General features: G+C 42.7%; 1 protein-coding gene and 1 long non-coding RNA gene across 2 annotated transcripts; both read left to right on the top strand.

Moving 5' to 3' along the window:
- Positions 1-2,186: 2,186 nt before the first annotated feature.
- LOC124134505 (ankyrin repeat domain-containing protein 1-like) lies at positions 2,187-3,485 on the top strand. The gene has a single exon (XM_046499351.2). It carries the CDS (start codon positions 2,187-2,189, stop codon positions 3,483-3,485), a length of 1,299 nt encoding a protein of 432 aa, XP_046355307.2.
- Positions 3,486-7,515: 4,030 nt separating this feature from the next.
- LOC124134533 lies at positions 7,516-10,442 on the top strand. The gene is made up of 2 exons (XR_006861109.2): positions 7,516-7,659; positions 8,863-10,442. It is a non-coding gene; the product is annotated as an uncharacterized LOC124134533 (long non-coding RNA).
- Positions 10,443-13,231: the final 2,789 nt, after the last annotated feature.

Below are 13,231 nucleotides of genomic sequence, written 5' to 3' on the forward strand. Positions count from 1 at the left end.
GGGATCGGGTGATCAGGCTCGCTGACTTGGTTGATGCGTGTCATCGTATCCCAATTGCGTGGATCGATGCGCATGATGTCAATCACTGGATTGTCTGGTCCAGAATTGATTATTTACAGACCGCCGTCATAAAGCTGCAATATTGCTGAGTGCGGCGTAAAACAACTAACCAACCAACCCAAGTTGTAGAGGAACTGACAACTAGAGGCATGTAAGATGTCTTATAAAACACGGGTGCGCATCCCCGCGCCCCAGTCTGGACCCGGTTATGGAGACTGTTGATTTTGAAAACAGGTTTACAGTAATAAACTATTGTTGCCAAACGGTGCCGACACGAACCTTTGTCACTCGCAAGAGTACTCTCCCCTTGATATAGCAATTCTCCAGAATGTCCACGAGGTCGTCCTTACACTGGCGACCTCAAAGCATAGCTAAAATACACATAGATATAACGGATCACTGAACAAAAATCAGCGGTCGGTAGGAAAAACCACACGTGGTGCGGTAAATATGTCTGTAAACAGATATGCCTGTAAATACATATGCCAGTAAACAGATATGCCTGTAAATAAATATGCCTGTAAATAAATATGCTAGTAACCAGATATGCCTGTAAAGAAATATGCCAGTTAACAGATATGCCTGTAAAGAAATATGCCAGTAACCAGATATGCCTGTAAATAAATATGCCTGTAAATAAATATGCCAGTAACCAGATATGCCTGTAAAGAAATATGCATGTAAATAAATATGCCAGTGAACAGATATGTATGCAAATAAATATGCCTGTAAATAAATAAGCCAGTGAACAGATATGCCTGTAAAGACCTATGTTGGTAAACAGACACCCGCAAATTGATGTATCTGTAAAAACATATACTGTTAAACAGACCCGTGAAGATCCGGGTTCATGCTTGTCGTAAGAAGCGACTTACGGGATCGGGTGGTCAGGCTCGCTGACTTGGTTGATGCATGTCATCGTATCCCATTTGCGTGGACGGATGCTCATGTTATCAATCACTGGATTGTCTGGTCCAGACTCGATTATTCACAGACCACCGGAATATATCTGAGTGCGACTTTTAACAACAAACAAACAAAAACTGTTAAACAGTTATGCCTGTAAGCGCCGACTATGATGTTTCACAAAGTTCGTTTCGAAATTCAGGCTTCTGGCTCTCTTTTGCAGGACTTCCGCAATTCAACTTAGTTATAACAACACCAATATATTAGGCATGTCTGAACATTTATTACAGAGACACTGTGTTATGTACACTTGTGCACACTGATTGAACATGAGTGCACTGCGAGTTTTAGGAAGACGATTTACAAATCACTTGGCGAACCTATCCCGTGTTTAAAAAAACATTATATATTTTACAATGCTTAATACGAAAACATGAACTGGCTTGAATTTTTGGTGTCAATTTGTATAACTAAATTATGTTGAAGATTAAACCATAAAATAATTTGAACGCGTCCCTAAAACTGGTTGGTAGGTACGAACGGTGAACGAAGACTATGTGTAAACGTATGCAAAGAGAATGTCTTGTAGTTAGAGTTACGTCCCTTTGTTTGGTCGTCGACACTATTTCTCGCTCGTGTTGTGTCATTTAAGATGTTATTTCACTGTTATCTTTCCGATGTTTGTCGGATATTTAAGGACATTAACCTGTGGACCTGTGTCAATCTCTTTTGTGTTTTTCGGTTAGAAATGGACGTGAGCTGATTGATTTGAGCTGTTTTTCATAAACACTTCCGGTTGTGTCGAGTGACATTTTCAAGTGCCCCGTACACATTACAGACTATGATAGACACCGTTATCGACTGAATGCGCTGATGAAACTCTGGTATATTGATAATATGTACATGTCGAATGTATATTTCTCAAAATAGACAGACCTGTGTACGCAAGTGCTTTAGTAGTACGCTGCTTAAAAATTGCTGACATATAATCACTGCTGGGGATACCAAGGGTCCAATGACATCACAATGATCACACCCTTGTGGAATCGAGCCAAAGCTTCAACCACTAAATTGGTTACACCATTTCCGAGCGCTAGCACCCCTTGGAATGGGTAATTAAATTAGGAAAGTGAAAACCATTTATTTATGTTTAAGAAATCGATCTTGACCAATCATTTATTATCAAATACCAGTCGATCAACGTCTTGACTATACACAAAATGGAAAGACTTTTCAAATTAGAATATAGGGAAGTACTTTTAAATGACCGCCAGAGACTGCGTCTGATGGAGGAACTCGTGTACAGTAGGGACACTGACGGTATACGCGATCTGCTGAAGGATAAGCACGTGAAGCCAGAGTTCTTCAATAATTCTTATCATGTTGTCGCAAGTGCAGCCGAACGCGGCTACTTGGACGTCGTAAAAACCCTGCGCTCTGTTGGGTTCAGTGTTGATAATAAAAACTATTTCGATCGTCACAAATCACCAATACGCATGGCGTGTAGAGCTGGTCACGTGGACATAGTCAAGTTCCTCGTGGAAGACTGTGGTGTAAGTATGGAGAGCGACGACTATACTTCACCGCCAGTAGAGGACGCTGTGGTCCGAGGTAGACTTGAAATTGTGAAATATTTTGTTGAAAGTGGAATTTCCATTGAGGATGTTATTAGAAGAGCCACGTCATTATTACATAAAACGGTTCGTTATGAACACGCTTCTATTTGCCATTATCTTCTATCTAAGGGTGCCAGTGCCAACCACCGCGACAGATACACTGAAGACCAAACACCACTGTTTGACGCTGTGTGTTCAAAAAAGGACGTCTTTGCGCGAAATCTGATAAATGCTGGAGCCGATGTGAATTATAGAAACCGATTAGGCCAAACGCCCATGTTCCAAGTGTTGACGTATGGACCATACGAACTTTATGGATGTCCGCCCCTGTCTGAGACCGTGCAGCAGCTTGACATGGTGAAACTGTTAGCTTCGTTCGGTGCTGATCCAGACATTCAAGACGTGCGTCAAAGATACCCTCTTGCCACTGCAATTCACAAGGATTTCTACAACATCGCCCGGTATCTGTTGGTTGAACTGAACGCCCAACTCTTGATAAAGAAGATAAAAGGTATGCCAATTCTCATACCACATGCAGAAGGCAAAACTATTTTTTACGAAGCTCTGGAGAAAGGACGATATGACATGGTGGATTTAATGGTGGGTGTGGGGTACAGCCCTGTCAGGGAAGTCCATGCGTTCAAGGACAACGGGCGGAAGTCCGAGTGTTTCAGACGGCCGAAGTTAGAAGAGTTGAGGTACATTGTATGCAACCCTCGGCGTCTGGAGACGCTGTGCACCTTCACCATCCGCCAGACGCTGGGGAGGAGAGTCGCGGGGGCTGTCACTTGTCTACCTCTGCCGGAGAGGATGAAGAACATACTTATGCTTAGACACATTAAAGAAAGGAACAATGATGTTTGTCACCAAGACACACTTGTGCGGCATGACACAGATCTGTGACCAGGGGCCAAATGTGTCATGTGAATTGCAAGTTGAATGTACACGGGACAGCCATGAGTGCTTGTTTATTGTTAAAAATATTTATTTGTACATGGTTGTGTTTGTTCTGTTACAATTGTTGATTCAGTATTATATAAACACGTGTGATATAAAACAGATCATTTACGGTTAAAGCCATAATTTAATCAGAACTATTCCATCTGTATCACAGCCGCCCGCCGGGGTACAGTGTCACACAATCAGCACTGTTATACCTGTATCACAGCCGCCCGCCGGGGTACAGTGTCACACAATCAGCACTACTCCAGGTGTATCACAGCCGCCCGCCGGGGATAGTGTCACACAATCAGCACTATTCCATCTGTATCACAGCCGCCCGCCGGGGTACAGTGTCACACAATCAGCACTATTCCATCTGTATCGCAGCCGCCCGCCGGGGTACAGTGTCACACAATCAGCACTATTCCATCTGTATCACAGCCGCCCGCCGGGGTACAATGTCACACAATCAGCACTATTCCATCTGTATCACAGCCGCGTACCAGGGTACAATGTCACACAATCAGCACTATTCTATCAGTATCACAGCGCCCGCCGGGGTACAATGTCACACAATCAGCACTATTCCATCTGTATCACAGCCGCCCGCCGGGGTACAATGTCACACAATCAGAACTATTCCATCTGTGTCACAGCCGCCCGCAGGGGTACAATGTCACACAATCAGCACTATTCCATCTGTATCACAGCCGCCCTATACACGTATGTGTCTGCTATTTGTATTCACACCCATATTCTTTCTTTCACAAGAAGTGAGTTAGGATTTACGTCGCTTTAAACAGTGCTTCAATTGCATCATAATGTGTCGGCTACACGTGGGAAGAAAGACCCCCAAGTTAAGATGGTCATTTTCCATGATCCTTATGCTTTGATGGCCAACAAATGTCAACTTCCTAGGTGATGAAATCACCAAAGAGGAAACATCGTGGACACCTTATGATATTATTGCATACACTTCTGGTGACTTCAATCATACTACACCCGTGAACCCATGCTTGCCGTAAAAAGCGACTATTGATGTCGTAAGAGACGACAAACGGGATCGGGTGGTCAGGCTCGCTGACTTGGTTGATGCATGTCATCGTATCCCAATTGCGTAGATCGATGCTCATGATACCAATCACTGGATTGTCTGGTCCAGACTCGATTATATACAGACCGCCGTCATATAGCTGGAATATTGCTGAGTGCAGCATTAAACAACAAACAAACAAATGGATCGACTCGGTTACTGGGTTGATGCATGTCATTGTACCTATATATTGTAGGATGCTTCTCAATGTACCAGTCATTGGTTTGATTGGTCCAGACACGATTATTGACAGGCCTACGGCGTTAGACAACAAACACGTAACAAACCACTGTCTGAAAGATCGTGTGTGGAAATATCTGAGCTATATTAAGGCAATCTGTAACTAATCGATCCACGCCATTGTTTGTTTGTTGTTTAACTCGGCAATATTCCAGCAATATGACGGCGGCCTATCAACAATCAATCCACACCACCAGGGCACAGTGACCTTATCAGCCAGCTCACAACACCTGAACACAAGATCCTATTTAGTCGCCATTCAGGGAAAGTATTAGAATCACGGGGACCCATTCTTCCCCGGGTCGCCGCGGGTGGTTGACTCCATGTGAGGGTATTGTGAAGAGAAGCCACACTGCTGGGAATTCCCCTAAACGTCCCTCACTTGTCACATATCAACTACAGAGGCCAACCCCCAGTTGAATGAAGATCAGTGAGCCTTTTTATGAACATGTCAACCAAATATTCACATTAATTGTTAACGTTCACGCTATATGGAAAGACCTGTGTAACCCTGGAGGTGCAAGTCTTCCTACACCAGCGTGTTCTGGTCACCGGCCGTTGTGGGAGAAGGTATGCATGCACATGTAAGCTGAATGTGGACGATATGATGTCTTATGTTTGTGTTTTACTGTTATCAGGTTAGGGGAAGAATGCGCAGCTTTACTTCTCAGGTAGACTTTGACACAACCAAACCCTCCACATTTGACCAGACAGTTGAATGAGGACAGGAAGTCTTTTCTGGACAATGATAAAATACTTGTAGCCTTATACCAGTTATAGTACAAACTGTCGTGATGTTCATCCTTAAAGGGGGTCTTGGCCTGGGTAAACATCAGCCCCAGCAGGTATGGTTGAAGTTAACAATCCACTTTTGTCGTCAGTTTACTCAAATGTCATGGTGGATAGAGGACGTGCCTCACGAGAGATTCCCCCATGGGGCTAATCACGCCGTCTGGCCCGGGACTAGAAACGCGTACCAGGCTGTGGAGCAAAGTCCCCCTTTTAAGCTATCGGTATTACAGTTATCATCGTGACCCACGAGTACTTTGCTTCAGATTCACATTGGTTTCCGACGACAGTTATTAAATTTGCGAGCTACATTTGCCATGTCGTGGGTTCGAATCACCCTGATTTATGCTTCGTGACTTGTCAGCACCATACCCGTGCTTGATGGCTTTACTCATGGTAGAACGTCTGCATAAAGACCATCATCACTGTCACCGGCGTTGAATCAAGTCACTAACTGTTAATTACAAGTTTTCATTTATAGTTAGTGAGTGAGTGAGTGAGTATGGTTTTACGCCGCTTTTAGCAATATTCCAGCAATATCACGGCGGGGGACACCAGAAATGGGCTTCACACATTGTACCCATGTCGGGAATCGAACCCGGGTCTTCGGCGTGACGAGCGACCACTTTAACCACTAGGCTACCCGACCGCCCCTTTCATTTCTAACACGAAGTGTCACTCTATACCGCTGATGCAAGATCGGAGACAATATTGAGCAGTTAACGTTTGATTTTGTTGTCATACTTTCTCATTTCTTTCTTATTTATACATTTGAAACTTCGCGGTAAAGCGCTCGGTTCAAATTAAAACAATAGATATCTACTCCAAAGTGGGACTATATCAAGTTTCACAGTAGTTATATCTCCTTAAAGAACGGTTGGGTAGACTATGGTAGCGTTGTCTGAAGTCAATTAATAGAGTGTGTTTTGGGATGATACACATCTTGTATTGGGAATAAACATTGAATTTAGCGATCCTTGGCGATAACCTCTTATCTTGTAATGCCATTCTTAAATTCTGTAGTCGAAAAACCTGTTCTCATCTCTCACAAACATTACTGAAACATAGCAAGTTTTCCTGGAATGTGTGCATTAATATATATTACGTCAGAAGATCAGTAATTTGTCAGTCCGACAATGTCAACAGGCAATATAACTCCAACTGAAACCTGTTTCTTTGACAGTGGCGTAACTTCAGATTGGCAAAATAACAATTCCCTACAAATACTGTGATATTATGTCCTTCAGTGTGAGTTTTCTGAAGTTGAGAAAAAGTGATATTTTCATTGCAGTGAACATAACGGTTGCTATTTAACTGCAGTGAACTTAACACTTTGAATGAAATATTTTCATAAAAGAGCTACCTCTCCGCGAACTGTCTCCAGTTATCAAAAGTGTCTGGCCCGTACACAAACTGTTGACGTCCTTTTACGTCAGTTCCACATTGACTAGGCAAAATATTGACAGATGGTCACTTATTAAGTTAATATAGCGTCTTACCGTTTGTTATTCTCTTGAAAATGTTTCGTTATAAACACAGTGTAAATTTCTCATTTAACTCGTCAATCGAGACTGTTCGTTTTTTTTACTTGACCAGCGTGTATTCCCTCGCTTCCAACAGCGGTCTCGTAGCTTTCAAGAATATTTGTTTTGAAGTTGATTTTGTATATAATCATATCAAAATCTATGATAAGATACGAATTTAAGTGATCTCAAATATTTTTGTTATTACTTTAATTTATATTTTTTAAGATTTTGCAAACTCTGAACTGCCTTTAAGTCGCAATTACGAGAGGTGATGAAACGTCCCCGCTTGTTAGGTACCGGTAGGGATATTTCACGTGACACAATGAATATCCTTTCGCGGCCATCCATCCGTCCACCCGCTAGAGTAACTGCCCTTTATCAAAGGGAAGCTACTCTAACCGTTACATGTTGTTTAGAGAGTGGTTTTGCTGTCACAACGTAACGAATGACAAGGTGAGATGGACACACAGCGTGAAAATAAAACAAGGTAAGAATTCGGACATCCAACTTTTAAATTGGGGAAAAGGCCCCAAGGCGCAGAGGTCTACAAGCACAGATATGGAAACTGATCCTGCCAGGCTAGTGTCGTCGCTAATTTGTTTCGCAATTTATATCTCCAAAGTTGCCCAAATTTGTAAAATACCTCAGCTAAGACCCAGTTAAACACTGATTAGCAGTTTCTTAGACCATTGTTTTAATGATAACAGTTACCCAGTAGTTTCCCAGATTCCCGATGGTTAGTTCTGACTCTGATGGTTAGATTCACACTCCGTCGCAGTGGTGACTCAGCATAACACCACTGCCACAGGCTAATTTGCATATCACGTGACCGGACTTTTCTCTTGTTTGTAAACAAACGCGCTTTTTCAGAAATCAGTATAGAACAGACTAATGCAAGTATTTGGGGGCGCTTTACATATTGTTTTGCATAACTATATAGATATGCTACTACAACTGCGACAGTGAGTTGCATGACAATATATATTTATGCATCAAAGTGACCGTGTGGCTAGCTCTCCGTTGGGCTTCGATGACAGCACGTGGAGCCGTACAACCAATGTAAACATAGGATAACCACGCAAAATCAAGTAGATTTTTACGTATTTGCATACTTTCTCAATGACATTCTTTGACATTTGTTTATGAAAATGTGTAGACTTGTCAAACATGAAACGGGTGAAAAGCATATGCAATATCTTGAATGGACTGTGAAAGATGTGACGAATCGTCACATGGCGCTGGCCTGTGGCAGAGGTACTATGCTAGCTGGCTGCCGGCCGCATGGAACTCTGGGTAGGAGAGTGGGTTAGATTGACAACGGCGACGCCATTTTGTTTGTAAATACAGAAGGTAGATCAAAGTAGTACCTACATGACCTTTCAATTAATATTTGCTACTTTATCCGTATATATGGCTTTATCCTGTCGGAATACCCTCCCATTACATGATAAGAGATGGTATCCACCGTGATGGATCTGGAATTATGGTAAAAGCGCCGTGAAACAATACAAACTCAGATTGTCACACAATTCTTTGACAATATGATTTGGAGTCCGAATTGGATTTAAATGATGATCAAACATAGGAATTCCGAAACATTTGTGAACTCAGTAATTGTTAAAGAAAGTATCTACTGATGGTATGGAATAATGATGGAAGTGTACTCACTCACAGCGTCTGTGTTTTACAGATGGACAAATGACATGGTCAGGTTCCAGCATTGCCCCTCGATTTGGATTTAAAACGAGCAGACAAACATAGGTATTCACGGATATGGCAAAATGTTTCAAATGGAAGAAGAAAAAACATTCAGGCTGTTTTAACCATACTGAATATTTACACGAATTCCACACTCTCATAAAGGCAGGAAACATTAACACTGCTTTAGCCTTGATGAAGTCTTCCAAAATCACTCCGAAGAATTACTATAAAAAGTATCGCGGGAAGATACGTGCTGTAGGGTGTGCTGTCAAAAGTGGTGATTTAGATGTCGTGGAAAGGTTGCTTTCTTTGGGCTTCAAAGTTGACGACAATTGCAATACCAGGTATGGTGGCTTGTTCCCCCTTTACATAGCAGTGCAAGAAAAGAACGTGGATATGGTGGAGCTGTTATGTACTCATGGTGCACACCTAGATGCAGGCTGTTTCCTTGATGACAAAGATCCACTTGCCTTGGCCATTCGAGAAAACTGTGCCGACATTGTCCGCTACATGTTGATAGAACTCAATATCCAACTAATCCATACTGAGGGATTTGCTTCATTCAAACCTCTTGGGAATAATCCTGATAAAATTGACGTCGAAAGACGGAACAATACGGTTCGTATTCTGGTCAGCGCTGGCTATGACCCACTGGAGGAAGTGGTTACAACTGAAGGTCCACAACAAACCCAAGTCAAAAGGTATGTTAATTTGAACCCTCGAGCTGGTGAACCTCGGAGTCTACTGGACCTCTGCTGTATAAATATTCGTCGTAGATTGGGAATGAGGCTATGCACAACTGTCGACGGTCTTCCTCTGCCAGAATCAGTAAAGGACAAACTTAAACTCAATCACATCTTGACGTTTCCATTCAGTGAAACAAGTGCTGATTAAGTGTTACCTTTGTCCATTGGAATGGACTTTATGTACCATATACCTCAAAGGCGTGACAAATAGCAGTCCTAGAAAGTTTGATTCAAATAGCTTCCAATCGGTGTCACATGGATTTAAACTTCTTTTTTGTTTCAAAGACTAGACTTTAGGATGATTTTGAAAGAATGTGTTGAAATCAATAACCCAGCCCTGTATTCATTGAAACTACAGCTCCTGAGTTTCCATTAAAAGATGTCGTTACAAAACCAAACGTGTTAGTCTGATAAATAAAACAGATATGAGTACCCTAACAGCGTGCCACCAGTGGTCCAATCGTCCAAGGCGCCACAATTCGATGAGCAAAGTTGCAAAAATCTATGCGGATTGTGGGTTCGCCCTTCAGTATGTATAAAGATAATATACCACACCCATGTCATACCCTGTACCTGTTCTATTGGCTTGGGGAGATAATGCCACGCCCAATATTTATCCCACCCTGCACGTGCCCTATTGCATGTGTGAAGTTAGTATTATATACCACACAAAATCTTTGTTTTGGACAGTACATGATGTCATACAGGTACAGTAAACTACGTTTGTAACGAACACGCATATAACGAACTGAATGTATATCCACACAAACTTGTGCAAATTGTTTTGCTGTGACCAGTCAGTAAAATAAACAGTGGCCTGAGATCAAGTTCTTGCATATTTTGTTTGACTGATTTGTGCACTGGCACATTGTCCTGGTGGAAGAACACACATTTTCTCGGCTTCCAATATCTCTTATTCTTAATTTCATCTCGTAATCGCCTCCGAAATGCATTAATATGATGTCTACATTGTTTGGCCTTGATGATAGTCCACCATGATGACACCCTCGGCATCACAGAACAAATAGGACGTATCCTTTACTGCTGATGAGGCCGTCTTTGCCTTCTTTGTCTGTTTTGACTGTTGTTTGAAGGGAAGTGGGGAATCACAAATCGTTGCAAACCATTTTTTTCTGGATCAGCTTTAAACAGAGCTAGATTATGATGTGATTATGATGTTGTGCCTTGTGCCCGTTTGATCAGACGTCAGAAGCTTTGGAACACAACGAGCTGATACTTTCCTCAGTGCCAACGTTTAAGTGAAATGGAATGTATTCTCTCCCGGGAAACGGAAGTAACGTTCAGTCATTCGCTGGTCGAAAATCACCATATCGTGGATTTTCTGGTAAATTTCTGGTGTTGCTGACGTGACAGGCCTTCAATGAATGGCGTCGTTTTCAAGGCTTTCCCTGCCACGCTTAAATTCTGCTGTCCACCTCTTAACGGTGCCATAGTAAGAGGCATCCTTCCCCAGCGTTGTACTCATATCTCTATGGATGTAGTTTGGTGTTTAGCCCTTTTCCCGCAAGTATCTCCGCACGTTACTCAAGTCAGTCCATTTCCCAAAGGCCACGTGTCCCTGTTAATTTTACTGATTTGTCACAGCGAAACATTTTGTTCACTGCACCAGTTACAATATATAGGCTGGGCGTGGGGCGTGGGGAGTGGGGCGTGGGGCGAGGGGCGAGGGGCGAGGAGCATTAGTATCCCTTTAAGCTCACACGAGTTGAAACACAGTTTAGCGGTGTAAAATTCACTTCCCCCACCACGCGGCTTTGAACAAATGTGGTGTTGTGTTACAGACTGAAACATGAATAACACAGGTAAGTTTGTATGAATTATGCATACCCGACCATATGTTATAATGCTCCATTATAATCCTGGTCGTGATATGAAGACGAACAGAAAGATATTATTCAGGTCACAAAAGATATGTCTAGAGTTACCTCCCCTTGGTTTATACACGACCGGTCGCTCTTTTGTTGTCTTTTAAGACACACACAAAGTAGAGACTTGCACGACTTTCACCATTTACATGCAGTTAACATTACCAGTAGCATTAAACATTAACAGTAGCATTTACTACCAGGTGCAGTGGTGTATGTACCATTGACCCAGACAGCGAGTCCGATTGTTGGCTTGAGAACTCGTTACATTGAGCATGTAATGAATACTAATGATGCAGCAGTAATGGAAAGATTTATCAAATCAAGAGAACCAGCCATCCCAAATAACCAAGAGGATAGTCCATGTTTTCAACAGCTCCATACACTTATACAGGAGTGTGACAATGAAGGAATTATTACATTTATAAGGAAACAGGATTCTGGGATACTCGAATCTTTCAAACATGGATCCAATGTTGTCGGAAGGGCTGTGAAAAGCGGATCTTTAGATGTCGTAAAAACTTTGGTTTCTGCTGGCTTTGACCCAGAGGAAGATGTCAGCCGTTTTGGTCACTGTGCTCGGCCGATACGTCTAGCTTGTAAGGCTGGACACTTGGACATAGTTAAGTTCCTTGTCGAAGACCATGGTGTCGATGTTGAAACAAGGGACAGTTGTTTAACAGAAGCGCCGATATTTCACGCACTTTTTAATGGAAGACTCAACGTGGTGAAATATTTTGTTGAGAGCGGAGATTCTACAAGTGAGAGATTCCGACGGGTGATATTATTGCTACCATGTGCTGTAAAGAGCGACCAGAGTGCTATTTGTGAGTATCTCTTGTCTCAAGGTGGAGATGTTGATCAGTGCAGTGCTGAAGAACGAGGACGTGAGATGGAATAGGAAGTGAGCTGGCACAGACCCTGAATCAGATTTATCTGTACTGATTTAAGTTCCAAGATGACGAGGCGGCCTAGAAAGTTAGACGGAACAACACCTAAATCAGACTTATGTGGGCTGATTTAAAATTTGAGAATGAGATGTCGGCATAGGACGTTAGTCAGCACAGCACCTGAACCAGACTTATGTGGGCTGATTTCAATTCGAGAATGAGATGCCGGCACAGGACGTTAGTCGGCACAGCAGACGTATCTGACAATGTAATTATGGTGTGGTGCAGAACAAGTTGTCATAAATATAGATATGGACATGTCCTCTTTTGTTTTAACTTTACTTCTTCAAACGGATTGTAGATATGTGAAGTGTGTGTCTACGTGTGTACGTACAGTGGCGTGTGCAAGGATATGTGTAAATCATCGGATTTAAATCTGGGAGTCGAACCCATAACCAGCGGATCCTGCACGTTGGACACCTTCCACCGAGTCCCTTTTACTGCAGGCCACACTCTACAAGGGTCTGAACAGCGTTAAACGTCGTCTGTGAGGCGGCCCCAACAATACCAAGCAGGCACCACACAATTAGAACCCACAGTAGGATATAACACCCTACGTTGGTCTACAGCAGACGGTCTAGTGGTTAAAGCGTTCGCTCGTCACGCCGAAGGCCCGCCTCGATTCCACACATGGGTACAATGTGTAAAGCCCATTTCTGGTGTCGTCCGTGATATTGCTGGAATATTGCTAAAAGCGACATAAACCCATACTCACTCACTCTACAGCAGACGTACTTGGGACCTAAAGCAGATTTTCCCGACATTACTGAATGTTG

The sequence above is a fragment of the Haliotis rufescens genome, unplaced genomic scaffold (assembly GCF_023055435.1).
Source record: "Haliotis rufescens isolate VD_foot unplaced genomic scaffold, xgHalRufe1.0.p SCAF_2, whole genome shotgun sequence".
NCBI lineage: Eukaryota > Metazoa > Mollusca > Gastropoda > Lepetellida > Haliotidae > Haliotis > Haliotis rufescens.